The sequence below is a fragment of the Pyxicephalus adspersus genome, chromosome 5 (genome assembly GCF_032062135.1).
Source record: "Pyxicephalus adspersus chromosome 5, UCB_Pads_2.0, whole genome shotgun sequence".
NCBI lineage: Eukaryota > Metazoa > Chordata > Amphibia > Anura > Pyxicephalidae > Pyxicephalus > Pyxicephalus adspersus.
In genome coordinates, this window is record NC_092862.1 from 94,306,419 (window position 1) to 94,330,675 (window position 24,257).

At 35.0% G+C, this 24,257-nt stretch overlaps 1 protein-coding gene across 2 annotated transcripts in view; it reads left to right on the forward strand.

Annotated features, from left to right (window-relative positions):
• The window catches only part of GLI3 (GLI family zinc finger 3), a 124,801-nt gene extending 102,380 nt beyond the window's left edge, over positions 1-22,421 (forward strand). For both annotated transcript variants that reach the window (XM_072412167.1, XM_072412166.1), the window contains exons 11-15: positions 13,146-13,295; positions 14,373-14,537; positions 14,725-15,015; positions 18,122-18,449; positions 18,643-22,421. In XM_072412167.1, the coding sequence (XP_072268268.1) occupies positions 13,146-13,295; positions 14,373-14,537; positions 14,725-15,015; positions 18,122-18,449; positions 18,643-20,843 (3,135 nt within the window). In that variant the 3' untranslated portion in view covers positions 20,844-22,421. The remainder of the gene's footprint in view (positions 1-13,145; positions 13,296-14,372; positions 14,538-14,724; positions 15,016-18,121; positions 18,450-18,642) is intronic.
• Positions 22,422-24,257: the final 1,836 nt, after the last annotated feature.

The window sequence follows — 24,257 nt, forward strand, 5'->3', positions numbered from 1 at the left end:
CAACAAATGCATCCCCCACACCCACACAAAGACCGGTAAGCTTTAATAGATGACATTTTGTTTTTTTGGTTTAGATATCCTTTAATGTTTCAGCTTTTTTTCCCCCATTTTCTTTTGAAATTTCCCATCAAGTCCAGTTGTGGTAGGTACCTAAGAAAATCTTGAAATATAAAAACAGTGCATGGCAGAGTAAGCTGTTAATTATATTTCCATTTGCATCTTTAATATTAAAAAAACAAAGGAGGATTAGAAAACGATATACATTAAAGTGTACACTTGCAGACAGTAATATTTTAAAAGCAGTATTGCATAGTAAATGTAAAAAAAATAGTTGTGTTGCGGGGTATAAATGTAACATGTATACCTAAATAAATAGAAAAATATTTTTATTAATAAACAGTAATTATTTAGCAGCAACATAATATGCATGTACATTAAATAGGGGTTGCAAATGAGAGACAGACAGATGCAGGCAGTGACACAGGAGGAGGAGGGGACCCTGCCTCGAAGAGCTTACAATCTAAGAGACAATATATGACAAAACTGAAAAAGTCAACTGTTGATAGAGCAAAGGTTTCATGATACATTAACTGGAGGACAAGGTGTTTTTAAAGCATTCTTACTCCCAGTCTTATTTATAGTACTTATCAGTTGTCACTGTTACGTGCAGTTAATAGCAGAATTCATGATTCTTCACGGTTCTCTATCAAATATGTGACAGTGCCGTTTTCCTGCTGAAGCAAGTCACTATCTATTGGTATCCTTCCATGGAAAGGGGACCAGGCTGAAATTGAGAAGTTTAGCTGAGCAGTTTGAAATTCTGACAAGACCTGTCGGTTTTTCTGACTTTGTTATGGGATAAGCTGCTGAAATAAAACCACTATTTCATAGCGTTTACACATTTTTTTTACAGACCAAGGAAAAGATGTTGAACCATAAACATTTGAATAACATTACAAGTGGTTTCTGTTTAATTTAAGAGTTTAAGTCATGGAGTGTTATCTCTACTTTTGAATTTTTCCTGGCTTTCCCCTTGGCTTCAAATGCATTTATTCTTCTCTGTATTAAAACAATTGTTGTTTCTTTGTTCAAGATCACAAAGCAGAACTGTTATAATAACTGTTACAATTATCTGCACTTATCTGTAACATGTAGTGCTTTCATGTACTTTCCCCATAATAGCCCCAACATTTTACTGCATTTTTTACAAGGAGAAAAGCAAGATCTGCCCAGTACTCTATAACATTTTTATAGTCAAGTTAACCTACAAAAAACAAGTCAAAGGACTATATTTGACTGTTCATATTTTCATGAACCTTATCAGTGATCTTTTTAAATGCGGTAAAAATGCACTTTTAGTATGTTTTATATTCTTTGTTATTTTCTGCTGATGTTGCAACAAAAGTAAAAAAAAGTTGTGTAGCCCAATTAGTCAGATTTCTTATTTAATTTAGAAGATAAAAAGTTCTCCCACACACTTTCTTTTTAAATACCCATTTAATTATGATCCCAGAAAATGGTTGCTAGTGAATCTGAAATGAATTTAGGAGCAGACCAATAATAAGCAACCAATTATTTGCTCCTTTAACTTTATTTGCAATGAATATCAAGGATCAGGGTACACAATTTTGATATTGAACTACACACGCTCTTCACTCTAATTTTTCTGGACTTTCCAGACCAATGCTTGCAATGACAATGTGGTACCTCCGTATAGGGATCTGCTATACATTTTTGGATCTGCCTCAAATTAGACATTTGCTGGGATCATGTAGACACCATCACCCAAAGTTTATCCACTTACCAGATTCCTAAGGATCTGACTTTCTTCCCACGCCACCACAATTCTATACCTTTCAAGATTAATGGGCGGTCTATCCTGATTCATATCGATAATACTGACTGAGCCCCCATACTTGCTCTCAGAGAGCCCCACCAACTATGCAGCTTTGGTTTTGGAGGTTCAAGGATAATAAACAAATGAAAGAGCTCTCCAATTTCTTTACATCTTCCAATTACAAGTCCTTTTGAACCTTGATGAGTGTGTTGCCTTATGCCTATTGTGGAAGTTAGTCTCCTCTCCAACCCCCTCAAACAGTCCCCATCCCCCCTTTTTTCCATCTTTATTCCTGTTTCATTCTGTATCTAGCTACTATCCTATACCCTGTTCCACCTCTTCCTAACAATGTTCTCTTTTTAATGTTACTCTCTTGTAGAGCTTTACCTCACCACATGCTTCTTTCCTATTAAGGCCATTCTTGCTTATATCCTCAATCTCACTGTATGTAGACACTACATGGCCTGTTTGGATGCATCTTACTGGGGCTGTGCTACATTCCCCAGTTAACCGTTCCAATGTTTCAGTTTTTTATGTTGGGACAAAAGTTCTTATTGGGCTACTTTAAACAAGACATTTTTGAATAGTATACTAGATCATGACAAAGTTGGTATGTTGTTAAGTTGTTAGTTTTCCTGAGAAAAGTTTCCATTTTCTGGTGCAGACTTGAAAAAATATAAGTAAGTAATAGGATATTTAGTGCAGGTATTTATTTTCTAGCAAGGTGTTTTTATGTGTGGTCTTAAAAAAAGAAAGGGTGGTGTGTCTGCATTTTTTGTGTATGTCATATACTAAACTACAGTGTAGGTATTGGACTAGCATATAACAGGGCCTACTGCAGTTCTTAAGTAAAGATAAGTATTCAAGCTGAAAATGAAACAAAGCTCCGACTGTATTCCTCCTTATGTTTAGCAGAGATAAACTTCACCAGAGTCTCAATGCTGCTTCTGGCAGAAGCTTAATTGGTAAAATGCAGATTTTTTTTTTGATCAGGAGAGGATTACTCTTCTTATCAGTATAAAGCATCTTATTTGAAGATGAAAAGGCTTTGCTGAATCACAGATGCCAGCATTGTTGCAAGGCACTGTGGCGACTGACATCTCCAGTGAAACTGATTTATTAGGCTATGCTGGCTAGCCTGGCCTAAGTAATCAAATGTAGGTCTCTCCGATTTACAAATTTCTCAAATTATTAGCTCTTTGTATACTTTCCCTATTATTATATTTTAAAACACTATATTTCAATACTAACAGCTTACTAATGGATGCACAAATCTTAAAAGTATACTGAAATCTTCTAAGTCCTTTTTTTTTTTGTATGAAAGGCAGTCGTCGTTCCTTCATATCTATCTTGGTGGTTCTTTTCCAGCATTCACTGATAAGCTAGCAAAGGAAAGATTAATAACAGGGCCTTGTCGCTATCAGTAGCGTCTTGTCGATTCTCTGTAAGAGGCCTGTCTGCTCAGCATGGAAATTATTGATTTAATAAAAAGTGTCATTAGGTTGCGAGTTGATCCATAATCACAAACAGCAGCAGACAGTAAGTTGCAGAGCTGTGAATCAAGCACCCTGCCTCACTCATTCGTATTGCTTTGACATTTGCACCTATTAGGGATATCCATTTTTATATACGTGGCAGCAAACTAAGAACAACAGTGAAAGCAGAAGCAGCATAACATGACAATGACAAAGTCACGTCTATGAAGAAGGACAGAGGGTGGCAGTAATATTTTTTAGGATTGCCCACTTAAAAAAGGATTTTATTGATCACAGAGGAAACTCAATAGTTTTGAGATTTGTCTACCTTTTTCATTTGGTTCACATCAGTCATCAAACAGACAAGAGCTAAAATTGTAAGTACATGATATTTAGGTGTATCAGTAAATTGCACCAAGTATGGCAATCGCTAATAGGTTCTTTCTACTTATAGGGAGTTATTGAGGTGTTGCTAGCCAAAAAAAAGTTGACAGGCAGGATAAAGAAGAATATGTGAAGTTGATAAAGGAAATGGATAATGGAGTTTCTTTGATATAGTATGTTTACGACTACCCAAAAAAATAGTATATAGGCTACATATTAACCAGGCCAACCTTAGCTGTTGTGCTGAAAACAATTAGAATAGATTCACACATAAATTAATAAATTAGAGGACTGATGATGTATTGGTGTTAGCAGAGTTTGTTTAAATGACTGCTTTTTTTTTTAAATTCAAATTAATGAATATTGCTTAACATGTATTTTTCAATCTGGAATTGTAAAACAAGGTTTTTTGGTCCACATCTGTTGTGGTTATATTTTAATCGGTTTTATTTTTTAAATCATAAAAATCATGTAAATCACTCTATTATGATCTCACCACCTGATTACAATGAAAATGATTGCCAGAAAGTTAACATTAAGAATTGGCATACAGTATATTGTTGATTGAAGAAAAGGAAATGTGTTTTCCAATAAACTTTCAGCAGTTATTCATCCCACAGTTTGATATCGGTCAACAAACTGTTTAGATGTTTGGCAGCAGATGACACAGGCTACATAGAAAACTGTAATTTTACTAGCCTCAAATGTCAAGTAGGGATACAACAACGTGACCAGGAATGTAGCAGGAAGTTCAAGCGGAAGTCCAAGGCCTAAAAGCTGTGTGTTTTTCTTTGTAAAAGTAAAGCATATAAAATAAAATTATTAAACATGCTGTCATTTTGAAATCCATACACTTAAAATGTGCACAATTATTTTTCCTAACTATATGTGGTATAAAGTTTTTGTCAATAAAATTTAAAACATATTAAAAAATACACAAAATTACAATTTATCTGGCATCATTGGTACATTTAAATAAATGAGAGTTTTTGATAGCATGATCAATATAACTTGTGAGAAAGTTTAAAAAAACTATAGATTATGCTTGTTAACAATATGTCATATGTATTTGTGTTATAAAAAACAGCTGGTAGCTAAGTAGATTATGTACACCCTTTTTCAGTTGTAAGGTTTTATATATCAGGTATTTACAAAATCATCTGGTCCTTTCCAGATCTTAAAATTAGGTAAACTACAACCTCAGATGATCAACAACACATGAACACATTACACTGCATTATTATTTATTTATTTAAGTTCATGAGGAGGGAGAGGGGTTTTAACAAAATTCCAAGCACCATAAAGAAGCAAATATTGCTATTGTTCATTCTAGGAAGGGTTATAAGGCCATTTCCAAACAATCTGAAGTCCATAATTCTATAGTGAAAAAGAATATTCACAAGTGGGAAACATTCAGGATAGTTGCCAATCTTCATTCAATTTCAGACCTTGCAATTAATTCTTAAAGAAATTGCAAAAAACCCAAGAGCTATGTTTTAAACTCTACAGGCCTTAGTTGGGCCAACAAACTGGAAATATTTGTACATAATGCACAGTGCCACATTTGGAGAAAACAACATATCAGCACAAACACCTCCTACCAACTGTCAAGCATGGTGGATTGATGAGGATTTGGGCTTATTTTACAGTCATTCAGTCAACAATAAACTGATCTGTATACCAAAATATTCAAGAGTGAATTGTGAGGCCATCAGTGTGACAACTGAAGCTTGGCCAGAATTCCTCTAGAACAATTATTTTAAGTTATTAGTTCTACAAGCTACTGAATCATGGGGTGTACTAGGTGTTTTGCACAACACTTCTTCATTTTTGTTATATATAAATAATGACATACTGGAACTTGTTGTGTGATGTTTACCTCCTGTGGTTAGATTTAAACCCCTCCAACTTCTAGTACTTTTTAAGTACTGTTTAATAAATAAAGTTAGAAAATGTAGTGTTAATTCTGTTGTCAGAGGGAAAAAGGCAGCTTTAAAAGGGAGCATGGTGATAATAAGTGATGGTCTCTTGTTAAAACTCTTTTCTTTCCTGCAGCACTAAGCAGAACTCCCAAACTTCAGCAACTACCTAATGCTGCTAGCTTCTGTCTGACATTTTTAAATAGAAAATCAATTGTGATTAGTTGCCATAGGTTCACCATGTATTCATTATCATGTAAAGAAACAGCCCTTCAACTGATATAGGACAAGTAGGACTGAAGAAACAGAGACCATCTATTTAGGCCATAATTTTTGATTTTTGTGTATCCTTTAAAGTGATCAATCATGTGCAAGAAAAACAAAATGAATATTTATATCACCAACGGGGAATACTTTATTTTCTTGCCTATGTTTGAAATGAACATTGAAAATATGAATTTGTAATAAAAAGCAATTATGGATGTCTGCTTTGCCCAGCCCACCAAAACGTCCCATTTTCTCCTCATTTACAATGTTGGGAAAAAGAACATTTTAGAGCTTTTGTACCAGGTGCAAGAGACATTCATTGTCCTCTATCAAAGAATTTGATTCTTACATATTCATTTTTGTGCCACTCTATAGTCCCTAAGCTGCCTTAACAGTGTTGCAATTTCATCAGTCTTCCAGCCTCATTATCCATGGTTCATCACTTACAAAGCATATCTAGAAAATTTTACTTTGTGATTTAAGATGTTTCCAAGATTTTAATCCATTCACTCATCATGTCTCGGCTAGACTTAGCAGCCCCCGCCAAACTGGCATCATATTAAGCTGTCTACTGTCTCTAACCCAGTGAAAAAGTCGTGTTCAGTTCTCTCAATGCTCTTTATAGGCTCTTGAATTTTTGAATTTACAAATGATATATATATATATATATATATATATATATATATATATATATATAGCATAAGCATGTACGCTACAATTGGTTTTATAAAAAGTTCTGGAAAGTATTGATATATAAACAATTTCATTTAGAATTATTTCTCTTGGGGTGCACTGTAACTTTTCATTCCTTATCTGTTTCTTTCACTCTCTACTCTTAACAGTACCTCTTCTCCTCAGTAATCACCTTGTCACAGTGTACACCCACCTACACGCATTTTCCTGATTTAAATCTTTCCACAGTTAAATATGACTTGAAAAAGTGGCCAAACACAAATTTAAGTAAATCAGTCATTAGTAGCAACTACCAAACAGAATCAAAGATGCTGACTAAACAGTGCCGTCCAGACAAGCATAGAGCCTTTACATACTTTTATTCACCTTCACTATCAGCATAGTATTGACACAGCATGTCTTGGCAGGATAACATACATTATGGACATAATTTCTAACAACATGTAACTTTTACCAGGTTCCCAGTTTTTAACAGAAACACTTTGGTATGGTCTGTTAAGAAACAAGCGGGCCTTTCCTTTGGACTGGCTTTTCCTGCCATCTTTGCAAATGTCTTTAATTTGATTTCCTGCATATTTCCTATTTGTAGGTTTAAATCCAACTGCTGACCTGTGTAGCATCTATATTTATGGTGCACAGTAATATAGTTTATTGGCATGACTAAGTGAATCCTGGACTTCACTGCACAGAAAGTACATAGCATGCCAAATGGAAACAGTGCCAAGTAGATGAGACTCTCCAGGCCAGCCCTGTTAATTCCTCCAATATTTTTAGTGTATGTCTCCATGCTGGAAATAAGCAATAAAAGCCTACAATGTGCTATGTGTTTTAGAGCGGGGCTATGTAAACCTGTTCTAAATCTAGCACCTCTCCTTTCCAGAATTCTGCCTGTTTTCTCTACAGGAAACAGGTTAAATTCTCGTTACTGCCCCAGTAGTTAGTGGTTTGGTATGGGCCATATGCGCTTTGCCAAACACCAGAAAGTCATATTAGCAGAGTTTTCATTTTTCTTAAGAAAACTTTTGTCTTTTTTTATGTCACAAGTTACTAGTTTGTGATTATATATTGACAATTTGTTTTAGTTATTTAAGCTACCTTTTTACTTTGTTGAGACTTTGAATACGGTCTCTTTTCCTTGTCTTTATGTCATATAGTAATACAGTAATACAGTATTATAGGACAATAACCCTATGTATAGGTCCTGTTGACCATCGTCACTAAGACAAAAAGTAATAGAATTTTCAATATCTTTGGATCAGAAGGAAAGTGGAAAAAGAGCTCCTTATCTAAAATTACTTGTTGTTTTTTCTTGTGGCTGCCAGCACAACTGGGTAGTTTATCCACCAATCAGCTACAAGCATTCTTTTGATTACTGGAAATTGCTTTTTTTTCCTTTTTTTTTTTTTTTTTTATTAAACTACTTTTTATCGCAGTAAACTATATTCCTATTCAGTGTAGTAGGTATAGTACAAACTTGTGTTGCATTTTGAATGATCACTACACAATAGTGCTAAGCAATGATTTGTAAAAATGAAAATGCAAAGTACACTTTACACACTCGCAGTATTTTCCAGGTATTGGTAAGCTCTCCAAACAGTATCAAAGCTGGGGAACTTCAGTTATATTGTGGTTTTGTCAAAGAAATCTATGTTTTTTTTAGTTGTTTTTCTATTTTATTTTGCTGTATACAGTCAAAGACAAGCTATGAGGTTTTTACAGTCAGGATCATCAAATTAGTGAGCCTTTACACAAACATTCCAGCCCACTACAGCTCTTTTTAAAAGATACAGCATCATTCATCTCACAGTCTTGAAGAATCATATTGGCCCCCTTATAAAGTAATCATTTCCGTGTTTACAAAAAAAAATGTACAGCCTAAAATGAATTCCCCCAAATATTCATATTTGCCATAAGGGTGAAAACACTAATTAATTAATGAATTAATTTCATAATAAATACACCCTCCTTGGACCAGCGCAAATGCTTTATAAAAATGTCAGCACCATGTGGAGGAGATTGGCAAGGCTCAGTCTGCAAACTATATTGAAGGTGTTACATTAGTTCTTTTTTTCCATAACACAAAAATAAGGCTTTTTTTTAACTCTACAGCTATCATACCTGAATTTGTCTGGAATTAAGTTTTTATTATCTTGTTATAAAATTAATTGCATCTAAAGAAAGTGTTTTCCTATAAATGGAAAAAAAAAATTACCACTACATTATATTGGTATGTTTGGAGTTATAGGGGTTTATTTTTGGAGTTTTTAATAAATGTTTTATCAATTAGGGTTGGGGTTTAAATTGCTTATTTCTCAAAGTGAATTATTACATTCAAATAAATGAGGGGAAGATAAAACTGCCTGATCGGGTGTAAGCTTCAGGGGTTGGAAGTGGTGGCCAGCTGATCTGGGGATAGTATTAGGAGTACCTATAAAAAGGGGAGGCAGTTGGGGCAGACCTAGGTAAAAGTACACTTATTATTTAACATGTAAAAACATTGTTTCAGGATCTGTGCAATGAAAACTGCTATAGTATCATTGGCTGGCAGAAAATGTTGGCCAATAGCACATTAGATGTCCTAGTAGTGCTTTGATGTTAATATATATATATAGTAGTAGTTTCAAGTCTTTGTTATGAAACCTTTATGATGGTTTCTCATGTTTCCTCAATGTGATTAATTTATTTTCCTTGATGATGCTAAAAAAGGCCATAGATGTTTGTAAAAGAAAGTGAAGGCCACTTTCAGCAGTTGCATTGTCCGGAGAGTCGACTTAAGCCAGTAAAGTACAGATCTCAGGGGATAGCTGTCACATCATAAATACCACCTCCTTAACTAGCTTCCTGCTGGATTCCATTTCTTGAAGCAGAGCACAGGCTGCTCAAAGAAGGTGAAACAGTATCGCACTGTAGTTGGCTTTCAGAACAGTGTTGACAGAGCTTACAAGAGAGTCCCAGCAGCAACACTGCTGTGAAAGCAAGTACATCTAAGCTATAGGTTTAGTCTGGTATTAACCTCTGTATTGCTTTGAAAAAATGTTAACTCTGTCCCTTAGTTTTCTTTTGAAGTTAAAGTGCAGTTACACGACAGCAGAACTGTGTAGGGATGGTTCATTCAAAACTAAGTTATATTTGGCACTGCTAAGCCTAAATAATGAACATCTTCTTAAACTCCAATTGTGTTTTTTTCTGCTCACATGTTACTTATCACAGCTGATAACAGATTATGAAAGGGCTGCCTATCAATAACATTTAAAACATAATTTCATTAGTGCTTTACAATTTAAAGCACAATCTGATATTTCTTATAGTTTATATAGTATGAAAAGTGTACGCTATATATATATATATATATATATATATATATATATAGCATATGTAGCATTATTTTACATTCTTTTTTAAGCACATTAGATATACAGCACATCTTTGTCATATATGTCAAACTGTTTTAAAGAAAAAGGTATTACAAATCACCTAGTTTAAGGATGACAATGCATTGTCTGAATAGATACTGTACGTCTGTTCCTCCAGGGGTCACATTTTTTTTTGAGGTCAGGAATGTTATAAGGTAGATTTTGCTTCTGCAGGATATTGTGTCTGTCTCTGTACATTTAAATTGCCACAGAAAGCTCTTTGGAGAAAAGTACAGTGTTTTCTTTGTACGGGAGCCAGGGATTTTCTTTTCTTTTGGGAATTCTTGGACTCATAGTTGAACATACAGGCTGAGCATGTTTAACCTATTGACTGTTATGTATGGGCAGCTGCAAACCCAGTGGATAAAGCAGAAAACCGAGCTATGCTGCAAAATGAGGGCAAAGGTATAAACTACCCTGCGAACACAGATCAGCTTTATCTTAGGGATTCAGGATAGTTGATACTCATGTCCTGTGAAGGGAGCTCCACAAAATCTGACATTTACAATTGTTTCTTGTTCACTTTGATTTCATGGGCAGGTACATTTTTGCCCCTTTAATCTAAGATCTTGGTAAGTATTACTACCCATAAAATGTTGTTTTCAAGATACATAAAATATTAACAAATGAGATTTTTTGTAAGTGGTAAAGCAAATGGTCTTATAAGAAAAATGCAATAATTTTTTGCTGCATACTCTGAAAAAGATGCTAAGATGCTTTATTAGCAGTTTTGGTGAACCTTGGCTTCAATACTTTTAACGAGATGTAGCTAGAAGCATTCAAATGAGGAAACTAAGAAAACAGAACAAAACAAAAGTAGTTATCCAGATGTTTGTTCTAGATTAGTGATTTAGTATAAAATCATTATATTGTAAAGAATATTTAACGATGGGTTCATGGTTGTAGTCATAGTCCATAGTATGAGTATTTATGCATTTTTGGCCTCTAAAAGATTTTTTTTTGGCTGTTTCAATTTAGGATATGACATGAAAGAACATGTTTTGCTTGAAATTAAGTGCATTTGTACTGTTCCATAGGATATATATTCACAACTTTTGGTGTGTCCTCCAAAACTTTTCATTGTCAGTTAAGGTGCCCAGCAGCTCATTTGGTTTATTTTTTTCTGTACTGTTCAGAAGGAATTAGCAAATGTGAAAAAAACAAATACTTTATTTTTAAACACAGAACACCTTTGAAGTTTAGGCCCAAGAAATAGCCTATTATCAGTCATCAGTCAGGTATTATCACAAAACATTTTGGAAGCTGAACAACTTTGACCTGTCTGAAGATTTTAATTATTTGCACTGCATGTCCTGAAAGTTTGTCAAGCTTTTGATTCTATTTATTGTTACTTGTAATATTACAGCACCAAAGTATTTGCCCACTTACTTTTACTTTGAAAAAATTCAAAGTATGTAGCTTAAAACAATTTACAATTTTAATCTGCTGTGAGTTTACTTTTTTTGTATAGGAGAATGTAACTGTTTAACTAATTACAAATAAAAGTAATATTGTTAAACTGACTTCATCATAACACCTGGACTGTACTACATTTTACGATCAGTGCTGGGGAGGGTCAAATGAGTTCATTATGATTATACCATATTAAAGTGGCTGAAATGAGACTGTGCGTATTTACAATACCGGTAGAAGGAAGGGAATTCCCATTCAATACTGGGACTATTTTGTATATTGTGCCATCTAGAGGTAACATGTACGAATTACTACTACCACTACATACGTCATGAGTTGACAAAACACCTCAAATGTTTACTTATCTTTTTTGCTCTTTATTTATTGATATGTTCCTATTAATTTGTTCAGGCAAACACGATAAACATCTGTTTTAAAGGATTTGTTGTCTTACATTTTGATAGACATAAACAACTTGTTTGTTTCTTTAGTATATTCGTCTTACACAGTTTGGTTTCTGTATTGTTTAGCTTTGAACATTTTTGCTTAAAAAAATTGTGCCACCAATAGTGCTATTAGGCTTTTCTCAAATGTCAACAACTCTAATTGCTATTTGACAGATTCCTCCCCTACCAGAAATGTAGGTCTGTGTCTCTGTACAGAGTTGCTGCTGCTACACTGTAATCACCATAGCTGGAGCAGTTACTGAGATTACTCCCTATGGCTTTTAAAACTTAAATCAGCTTTAATGAATTACATTACTTATAATGTTACACTAGGTTGGTGGTTTTACATGTAAGTTTAAAATTGGTTTAACATTCAATAATGCAGTCACATAGGCATATGGGGGAGATGACTATTGTTTACACAATACTAAAGCCAAATGTTTTTTTTTTTAGGAAAAAAGAGGTTTTAAATTTTTCATAGAAAGAATTTAAAGAAAAAGATTACAGAGCATATAACAGAATATCCATAAATAAATAATAAAGTGCTTTTTTACTCAGCTTACTTAAAACATGTACCTAACTTAGTGTATTCTGTTGCTATGTGCACATAAAAATATGAAGGGAAAAAGAAAGAGGGGGGAAAGAAAAGGAGGGAAGAGGGGAAGGGAATGTCGACCAGGAGGGGTGAAAATGGGGGCGTTAGGTGGGGAGTGAGGGGCAGGAAGGGAGGAACCCAGGACCATAGTTAAATGCTGCTTTCAACAGTCATACCTAAAGGAAAAGGACAACCATGTCAAAGAAAAGGAAGACCCCAGGTTAAAGTCCCTTGGCAAATAATGAGTGATCCAGGCATCCTAACATTCCTATATACCCCCAATGAATCATTAGGCCTCGCCGCTAGAAGTTCATTAGTGAAATACCAGGTGAATTTACGTTTCACCTGTTTCACAGTAGGGAGTCAAATGGTATTTTAATGATGATTATATATTAAGCCAGCTCTTTATCACTTGAAGATGAAATGTAATAAATGTTTTGATTTTGGGCAATCATTCAGAGGGATTTTACAACATGTCACGAAGCAGCTCCTTTACTACCCAATTACTGCTTACTGTCACTTTTATTTATTGATCTGATGTGTGATTTTTGCCCCAGTTTTTGTTCCCTTCTCAGATATTCCTAATGCAGAAGTAAATCAGACCTGTCATTTTTATAAATAGTGATTAAACTTAAGAATACATGTTGTGATCTTTTATATTGCAAAAGTTTGCCTCATTTTTGTCTTCTTTTTTTTTGTACAGCATATAAATAATGATCACATACATGGTGAAAAGAAGGAGTTTGTATGTCGCTGGCTGGACTGTTCAAGAGAACAAAAGCCTTTTAAAGCCCAATATATGCTGGTGGTCCACATGAGAAGACACACAGGAGAGAAGCCACACAAATGCACAGTAAGTACAGTCAAGTACTCGTCAAGTAATGAAAATATATGTATCTGGAAAAAAAAGTTTGATCTTCATTACTCTGAGAATATTTTTTTTATTTCTTAAAATGAGAATAAAAATAAAGGAAGTAGATAGCTGGGGGGGTTGAAGCAAATTCAAACTTGTATTTAGTGAATTATATTTACCATAAAATAAGACATAAATATATATGATCCAGCCCCGGTAGGTTATGGTGGGGTATTAAACTAGATAGCAATATCCCTGAATCAATTAAAAGTGTGGTATCGTGTGGTAACGTCTCATAGTCTCATAGACACGTTTCGCCTGTTTGGCTTCCTCAGGGGATCTGAAAGCCACAGTGTCTAATTTCAGATGGTTGATGCTAAGATATTGCAGGGATTATATTGTCAGAGAATAGGTAAAGACATGTTTCCTAGGCAATAGCTTATTTGGTGTGAAAATAAGTTGCAGAGATTTTAGCAAGTGCAGGTGCTGCCAGTCTCACAGAACAAGCAATATTCTATATATTCGTGTCTTATATGATGTTCAATATAATTCACTAAATACAAGTTTCAATTTGCCTTAAAACCCCAACTATCCACTTTCTTTTTTTTTTATTCTCTATTCAGTTTATTGTAGGGTAGACAAGTATAATAAGAATGCATACATCAGAGGATGGTCATGGTGCATGGCATCCCTCATGCACTCAAAACCTTCCTAAATTATCACCTACTTGAGAAAGTCCCTTATGGATTTCAATATTTTTGAATCACTAACCAGGCACATGTATGCTCATTCTGGAAAAGTGACTAAAATGTTAAAGCAAGAAACATGACCCCCACACAAATTTCATATTAAGCAGAAAAGTCAAGGTCAATTTCTGGGGGCAGAAAGGTATCTGCTTACCTGGAGTAGCCTAGTTTGCTTTCTTCCTGGCCTGTGTTGTATCAGGACTGCTTGGACAAAATGCAAGTATTTTGGTAGGTTAAACTGCTCCTGTGTGTATGTATTTGCATGCCTGAGGTTTTGTCCTTATATTTTATGATTTTTAAAATATAATTATTCCTGTTTTTTTTTATTCAGTTTGAAGGCTGTGCGAAAGCTTACTCCAGATTAGAAAACTTGAAAACTCACTTGAGATCTCACACTGGAGAGAAACCTTATGTCTGTGAGCACGAAGGCTGCAACAAGGCTTTCTCTAATGCTTCTGACAGAGCCAAACATCAAAACCGGACTCATTCCAATGAGGTAAACTGCCCAGTTAGATTTGAAACTTTTGCAATTTCATGTTGCTGTCATAAAACTTTATGAAGACAACATGAAAAAAATCTGGTAATGATTGCTTTATAAAGCATCTATTAGGGAAAAGTGTTATTATTTTTATGTTAAGTTCAACGCATGCTAATTTATTTGTTAATTTTTTTTTTATTTACAGAAACCATATGTATGTAAAATCCCTGGCTGCACTAAACGATATACAGATCCCAGCTCTTTGAGGAAACATGTAAAGACTGTGCACGGTCCTGAGGCCCACGTTACTAAGAAACAGCGAGGTGACATTCACCCAAGACCTCCTCCACCAAGAGAGCCAGGGAATCATTCACAATCCCGATCTCCAGGCCATGCGGTTCAAAGTGCACATGGAGAGCACAAGGACCTCAGTAACACTACCTCAAAACATGAAGAATGTCTCCATGTAAAATCAGTGAAAACTGAAAAACCAATGGTATGTAGTTTTCAGCTTAGACACTTACACTTAAGTAAAACTTAACCCCCAAGCAGTAATTTTCCATGCAAGCAGTGGTAATCCAGAGTCACACTCAGGGTCGCTAAAAAACAATAAAAACTCCACTTACCTTGTTTCTTTGGCATCCCCCGGCGTCCTTCTCGTCCCTGCAGGTCTTCCAGCGGCATCCTCCTTCTTCGATTCACTCCTGGCATGTGCAGAGACGTTCCCCGGGGTTTCCCGGTGACGTCGGTGCATGCGTGGGTTCGTGCAGGAGGCGCGGCGGGAAATTCAAATAATTTTGTATTGGATTCACTACATAATAACTGTATTGAGTCCAATACAAAGAAATCTTTTTATTATATATATATATAAAATTAAATTATTTATATAATACATGCTACTTTACATTTATATTCCGTTTCACTATTATTATTTTTTTTAAGTTTATTATTAAATTTAATAAATATTGAACATATTTCGGTGAGTTATGCCTAAGAAATTATAAGCCTACAATGTAGAATAAATTTCCATGCAAAAAAAGTAACGCTTTTTGCGTGGAAATACGGACAGAATTAGAACGCTAGGAGTTAAAGCCACTTGTAGATAACACTGTCCTTATGCATGTGCTCAAACACATGTCTCTTGTCTCCAACTGCAAGAGTTTGTTACACACTTCCCAGTGCCTTCTCCTAATGTGACCAGAGTAAACACAGAGATTCTTTTGCTAATGCCATTGGGGGAATATTGATTTATTCTTCAGATATACAGTACTTTTTAAAGATTATTTCATTTTTAACTCTATACTTCTGGTTATGAATATATACCTTTCTGTTAGGAATTATATCTCTTTAAGTTCATTATATTAATTCATTCTGTTTCTTCTGAACCAGTGTCTTAAATGTAGGGCTGCTGTTCAATTTTGAGCTGATTTCAAAATAGCTCTTTTTGCACAAAGTGTACTGTGTGCAATTCCTTACCATTATCAGTGAAGACAATGGTGAACATTTTGATTAGCTATTTGTCATTAGGGAGCAAGTCTGACTCTAACACTAACAGCCAATAATAAAGATTATCATTGTTGTGTATAGTTAAGAGCTCTCAAATGTTGTATACCTTGCCAACCTAACAGCAAGGTAAACCTCAGTTAAGCTTCAGCCGTAGCTGAGCATCAGCCTCTGTTCAGCTGAACGATGCTCAAACTAAATAGTTGTTCAAGCAACACTGCTCCAAAGTTATTTAAGCAAAAGGCTGGTAACTAGCAGAAGGTCAACACAGGAAGCACTTTCCTTTGCACCTAGATAAATGGTTAAACAGGTAAAAGGATGTTTAGATTATTGATTTTTTTTTTATTGATCTTGTTCACAATACCTCTCTGTTATGTAAATGTGTATAAAAGCATATAAATGTTATGTGCATATAAATGTTATGTGTAGCTCTTCGGGGCAGGGTCCTCTCCTCCTGTATCACTGTCTGTATTAGTCTGTCATTTGCAATCCCTATTTAATGTACAGCGCTGCGTAATATGTTGGCGCTATATAAATCCTGTTTAATAATAATAATAATAATAATAATATATAAGCAGAATAGACACTAGCAGAAATGTACATTAAAAATGTTCCAACAAATAAAAAAAACTAGTATGATTAGCAGTGTTGCTTAATGGATTTATTTCTAATTTGCTGTCTTTTTTTGTCTGATTTTAAATGTCTTTCTCAACCTTTCTAAGGACAGTGGGTAATAAGGTGAGGGAATATATTAATATATATGTCTGGACCAAGAAACTCATCATGTACATATATATACTTTTGTTAGAGGTGAGCAAATTTATCACTTGTGTTCATGTGTCATGATGTATTATGCTGCTTTGTGGCTAATGGATGTTTGAGAATAATCTTTAGTCTGTCTGTCAGGGTCAAGTCTGTATTTTTTCATGTAAAGTGTGGTCCCCTCACCTAAAGCAGTCCATGTTGAACTAGACACAGTCCGGTGTGCATGGGCCCTGCTGTACTGATTGCAGTCTGTATATATTTAATGGTTGAGTGAAACCCAAAACAAAGATAACAGTCTTTTAAAGCCAGTGTCCATATTTTTAATTGAACTTTATTTTGCATTGTTTAAACTGGTAATGGATCCAAAGATAGCGGATATCAACCTAATTTTAGGTTTCACATATCTTTAACCCCTTTGTGAGTTTCTTTGGGAAATGAGCTCTATTACTATGAATACAGCCTTTTTTTTTAAAAGTTTACCCAATGCTCATAGCAATTTACATTGCTATCAGCAAAGCAGGGTTTCCATTATCTCAATAGTTTTCTTACTTGTTAATTTTGGGATGGTAGTTCATATGCCATGTGTTTCAGACTGGTATATCTTATGGACATAAAATTAAAAATACACAAACAAAAAAGAAAAACACAAGGAAAATTTGTGTGTAAACAAATTTTTATAAAGTGTTTTTGTTTTTTTAAATGTTTGCTCATCTCTAACTTTAGTTAGAACTCCAGGAAATGTATCTGTAAAGCATTGAGGAAAGTAAATGTAATATGTAAATTACACTTACCTTTATGTTCTTTCACTGTATCTGCTTCTTTAAAAACTTAACTCTTCTTGCTGTTTTTTTTTGGCTGTTCTGAATGCTAGTTCCTGTGGCTGCACACTGGGAAGTAAGGATATCCCCATAAACTTTTATAATACTGACTACTTCAATTAAAAATTTTGAACAGTGCTGGGATGCAGAAAACAGTAGGAAGAGCCAACTTTTAAAGCAACATATCTAGTGAAGAATGCCTCAGAGCAATTAAACTTTCTTGGAATTCGTCATTTGTTCCTTTGTTAACCATACCCAGTCACCATTGTGATGTGTTTTTATAATGAATATGTTAATTGCTTTAGAAATATAAATCTTATTGCTGTAATTGTGCATAATGTGAAATTGTTATATGTATGTAAACTGCATAAAATATATGTTAATCAATATGTTTTGTGTATGTTTTAATTTCTTTAAAATATATTTTACTGATATGTTTACTGTGAATAGTTTAACTGTTTAAACTGTCTGTTTAACTGTCAAATAGTTTACCATTTACATTTTATTTTCTAACAGACATCTCAGCCAAGCCCTGGTGGTAAGTCTTCATGCAGCAGCGAGCAGTCCCCCATCAGCAACTATACCAACAGTGGGATCGAGCTTACTCTGAATAATGGAGGCAGCATAGGAGACCTCAGCACCCTAGATGATACCCCTATCATGGACTCTACCATTTCCACAGCAACCACAGGACTTGGTTTACAAGGCAGGAGGATAATGACAGGAACTAAATGGATGGAACAAGTTAAATTAGAAAGAATCAAACAGATTAATGGTATACTTCCAAGACTGAACCCTGTACCACCTTCCAAGGCCCCATCTCTGCCACCTATAATGGGAAATGGTAAGCTGAACCATAATATTCTCAATATGTGTGATACTGTAGCTAATATTACTGTATTATTACTAGCATGTATTGAAGAGTTTGAATTATTTTGCACCGCTCAGTTTCATTTTATTATCACTAAATATGAATAAATATTTTGGTCTGTTAAATCACAAAAATTAATAACCTTTTCCTTACTCGGTTTCCATAGGTTTCCAGCCAGGCAGCAACCTTAGTTTGGGAGACTCAATGTCAATTCTTCCTAATAGAAATGAGTTTTCAAGTACTGACATCACAGTATTAAATATTCTGAACAGTAGAAGGGACAGCAATACTAGTACAATCAGCTCTGCATACTTAAGTAGTCGAAGATCATCTGGAATTTCACCATGTTTTTCTAGCCGAAGATCCAGTGAGGCTTCCCAAGCAGAAGGAAGGGTTCAAAATATCAGTGTTGCAGATTCATATGATCCTATCTCAACCGATGCTTCAAGAAGGTCAAGTGAAGCAAGTCAGTGTGATGGTCTGCCTAGCCTCCTTAGCCTGACTCCAGCACAGCAATACAGGTTAAAAGCTAAATATGCTGCTGCTACAGGTGGTCCTCCACCAACACCATTACCTAACATGGACATGATGAGTCTGAAGACGAGAATAGCATTATTGGGCGACACGAGAGACAGTAGATTATCTCCTCTTTCTTCAAACAATGTTCCTAGGAGATGTAGTGACAGTGGAGTAAGTACTTTTGGCAGGAGACATTTAATTCCTAGTGAGTTACAAGCAAATTCTATGCGTAGGGCAAGTGATCCTGTTAAAATGGTCTCTTCTAACCTAGCTACTGGTAGAGTTCAGCGTTTCAACAGTCTAAACAGCATCAATTCTCATGATATGCCTGTACTTACTGATAGGCGCAATTTGGCATTGCAAAATTATACACGCAATGTATACTCTCCATGTCCTCCCAGCATTAGTGAAAATGTGGCCCTGGAGGCCATGATCATGGAAGCTGAAAGGAATCTGGATGATGAAGACTTTTTGCCAGATGATATGGTTCAGTACCTTAATTTACAAAACCAAAGTTTGTATGATAACTTACAGAACATTGAGGCAGACACACAACAAAACAATGCAGCTTCAACAAGGAACATTAATTATGATCACTCCCATATGACTAATGGCTTGTTTAATCAGCATGTACGCAATGGGGAGCAGCTAGACCAAGTAAATAATAAGAATGACCTCCCAATACAGTGGAATGAAGTTAGCTCAGGCAGTGCAGATCAGTCCCCTTCTAGAATTAAGTATGGGCAACGTTCTGCTACACAACAAATTCGACCTTTTGGTTTGTACAGTAATATGGTGGTTCAGCAGCAAAACATGTTTAAAACTGGACAGTCACAGCAAAGGGGCTACCATAATGCACAGAATAATTCTCAAACGATACAGCATAATTATATGTACACTAGTTCAATGACTAATAAAGACCAGCAATATCCAGTACCCTGTAGCCCAGCAACCAGGGTGCAGAAATGTGCAAATAACAGCCAGGTAAACAGTGCACTGCAGAACTTTGTATCATCCATGCACTACGCTGAGCAGGTAACGGATGCAGCTCAAGTGTTACAGAATCAAAATCTTCAAAACCAGGAATATATGCAACAAATTGCAACTGAACACATGATATATGGCATGAATTTATTGGGAGTAAATCGATCTAATCAGGCAGTTTCGGGACAAAACATTCAAAATGTGGAAGCTGCCCAGAATTTTCCACCAATACAATCCAATGGTACCCAACAATATCCACAGTCCAGGAATTATCCGGCATGCTCTATCACTGGTGGGAATGGCAGGCAAAATGTACAAAGAAGTATATCATATATTCAAGATCAAGTAAATGACAACAGCCAACACATTTACAAAATTAATGGTATAAAGACAGAAATGGCACCACAGCAACACTGTGCAAATTCACAGAACTACTCAGGTCAGTTGTATGACCAGCCAATAGGATACCCGCAGCAGAGATTGAAATCCGGCTCCCTGTCTATACAAGAAGGCAACTGCCTAACAGAAGACAGTAATAATGCAAGTGCTTCTGAGCTTCTCTCACCAGGAGTTAACCAAGTTACAAGTACAGTGAATAATATTGATGGCAGCAGTTTAGATGGGGTGCAAATTGATTTTGATGCCATCATAGATGATGGGGATCATGCCAGCCTAATTTCAGGAGCTCTAAGCCCAAGCATCTTCCAGAACCTGTCACGTAATTCATCACGTCTTACAACTCCCCGAGCGTCTCTTACATTCCCAGCCATGCCAGTAAGCACCACTAACATGGCAATTGGGGACATGAGTTCTTTGCTAACTTCACTTGCAGAAGAAAGCAAGTTCCTGGCTGTTATGCAATAGAGGACTGAAACGAACTTTACATGACTATGAAAGAAACTCATTTTATATGTATGTATGTATTTTAGCTATTTTCATCCCAGTTAAAAGGGATACATTCAAAGTATGTTCCATTATGGAATAATGACTGAAGCCCTAAAGTGTTGTAGGGAGAAATAGTCTTCCATTTCAATTTTGGATCAGTATTGACAGCTTATACCATGCATTTGTTTTTCTTGCTGAATGGGTCCTTTGCTTCTTCCTAAATGTAAAGCATTGTAATAGTGTGATGTATGTGCATGTTGGATATGTTTTGTTCTTAATTATCCTTAGTTGTTTGGTTGAGTCATTAAAGTGGCTGATCTTGTGTAAATGTGTTTTATTGGAAAACTTAACTTGCCATTTTAAACTAACTTATCACATCTTGTTGTGACAGCCCTTTCTTATTCATCCTTTTGTCAATTTTGCAAATAATGCAGTTGTATTTATGCACCACTAGAGTGTTAATACATCCAGACTACATTTCTGGATGGTGTTAAAGGTAGCATGCCAAAAACAAAGTACAGAAAATGGCTTAGTCTAATAAATGTATCATTATTTACATAAATTTTGTATGCTTGTTTTTTTCATCTTGGAATATTAGGAAGAATAAGGAGGTTTATCCATTAAAAATGGGCATATACGCAAAGGCAATCATTATGTCATGTCATGCCAATTTTAATAAAGGCCAGTCATGACTTATCTAGTTCCTGTAAACATATATATGCCATATGGCCCAGACTTTTTTTTAACACTGACATTTTTGTTTATAACTTGATGTAATAAAAAGGCAATCTGTAGAAAGGGAAATCTCCACTTGTATTTTTTTATAATTATTGTTATTATTGTGTGCAAAGTGTATGGTACTCTTGTTTTTGACATGATGATTCAGTACTTGACTTCATGTAGCACTGCATACATAATTTCCCAAAGGGGGTTGATTTGAATTATGTTAAGTCTTTATATGGTACTACTTTATTGTTCAATTTTTTGTTGTACTATGTCTACAGTTTTATACATTACACATCAGTGTTTTAGTTCTTTATTGAAATGTATGTGCCTTACTTTATGTTTATTCTTTAAATGGGGACCAAGAATATTGCCAAGCCATAGCCATTCTTTCACAGTTATAAAATTCAGAAGATAACATGCCACTTTTACTCAAGTTTGACACCTGTTACTTGTTTTTAACGATGGTTTATTTTGTGAATTTTTGGAAAGGCTGTGTATGGCACATTCTTTAAGATTGTAAGATTGAAGCAAGTACTTTTGTCACTTTTTTATTTTTTACTTTTTTTCATTGAAAAGTGTAATCTTTTTCAAGTGTAAATAGCTAAAAATGCGCTAGGGATAGAATATCTCTTTAGGGATGCTAGTCATAGTACACACCTAAAACAGAAGTGCATCAAATAGTGTCAAGTCTAGGACCAGCCTGAAGGATCTGTAGCATACTGTATACAATAACTGTACTTTTTGCTCTCAGAGCCACTTAGCTTTTTGTAACAAAAAATAAAAATGATTAAAAAAATTATTACTTTAATAATAAAGAACTTTGTACCTGAATGTGTGTTTTTTTAAGTTTTTTATATTGCATCATTGTTGTAATTACATGTAATGCCAATAATCACTACAATACTTTGCCAGTGCACAGAGAAGAAATCCAATTTCTGAGTTAAGATTTAATCTGTCAGTTTTGTATTGATGGGTCATAATGATGGCTAGATCCTGATTAATCCATGTTTTGTGCAAGCTCCAAAAGGTTCTCCATTAGTCGGGATGAGATCAGTCCATATTTAATAGAAAAAAATACATTTAATCATGTCTTTATCCCTAACAGAAATGTAATAATTTTCTTTTCAAATTAAAAAAAAATAATGATGGATCATCAAAACCATCTGAAGTAAGAGAATATGGGCATATTCTGTGGGCAAAAGTAAGATTTTCTTGTTCAGATTTTGTGGTAAAGAAAAATAAATACACTCTAATCTCTATAGACTATAAACCAGACATAAATACCATTACACCAGAAATGCCATTTTGTACATGTGATCCTAAGTAAAAAAGACATTTTAAAGTTTGAAGATATCTTTCCAACCTCTATTAGCCTGAAAGCCGGATTCTGTACCCCAAAAGCTATCCATCTCTCTTCTATTCCATCTCATGAAAATGATTATATTGGTTACAAAGGAGAGGAGAGGAAAGCCTATTGGTATATACTGTATGGTACACGAATTAAGGCAAGACTGCTTTTAGTTTTCAAAAGATAGGGTTTGGATCACTTTTTGGGTGCCTAAGGATATTTAGGCAACATTCAAACCATGCTTAAGTCAGTAAGACAAATAGATGTAAGTAAAAGTCCTCTTGTATTTATGGCACATAAAATGTTTAATAATAAAAGGTATTCCTGTTTTGTTGAACCTTAGAGAATTGGTGTGTGGAGAAAGTGAGCTGTTCATAGAGATTTTCATATAGGAAAGTCCAAATTTTCACCCTACTGCCTGTAGGTACCTCATATATTCCCTCTACCCGCTTGCCTGTGGGTACTTCATATATTCCCAACTTGCCGCTTGACTTGATGTCACTCTACAGTCAGTGTGTAGCAGTGTAAACATTTGAGTAATGGGACCTCGCAGAAACAAAGTAAAGGTATGTAGCTAACCATGCATTAGAGAAAAACATGCAAATACTATTACCTTGTCTCTGTGAAGTCTCTCTTCTTTCCTGTAACATCTTTTACGGAACATCTTTCCGTACATCAAGTCTAGTAATGCTTCAGTGGGGATCATACCCTATACCCTGTAATTAAATACCCAGTATTTACCTGTAAAATCCCAGGTTCAAGCACACTAGGTTTTGTATTGAAGCAGATATAAGGGAAACTGTCAATTGTTTTACTTCACTTTAATAGTTACCCCCTTCACATATTAAAGTCAATTAAACTCTGTACACTTATTTGCTTTTATTGCACGTAAGCATCCTACTTTTCAGGAAATCAATAACTGCATTTCAAGTGAAATGAGTGATTTCTTATATCCTGTATGTATAGTTATAAGGAAATATTATGCATTAGGAAGGCTAGAAAGGTTATTCTAAATGTGAAACAGAAAAGAACTTTTAAAAATACTAGTGAATGGCAATTAAATTTAATGAAAACTTGAGGAAAGCGAGAAAAAGGTGATCAAGTATGAGGAGCTATAAGTAAAAACTGGCAAATAGCCCAACAAGATAAGGGAATAAAAATGTACATAAGTATCCTACAAACTGATAACATGTACAACACAGTTTTGTTTATTGAACAAACCAATTTGAATGGTTGCAGATTGTTAGCTGACACTGGGATGGGATCTTTGTGACTAAACAACTGTTTTCAGGATTTTCACAGAAGTGATTTAAAAACTA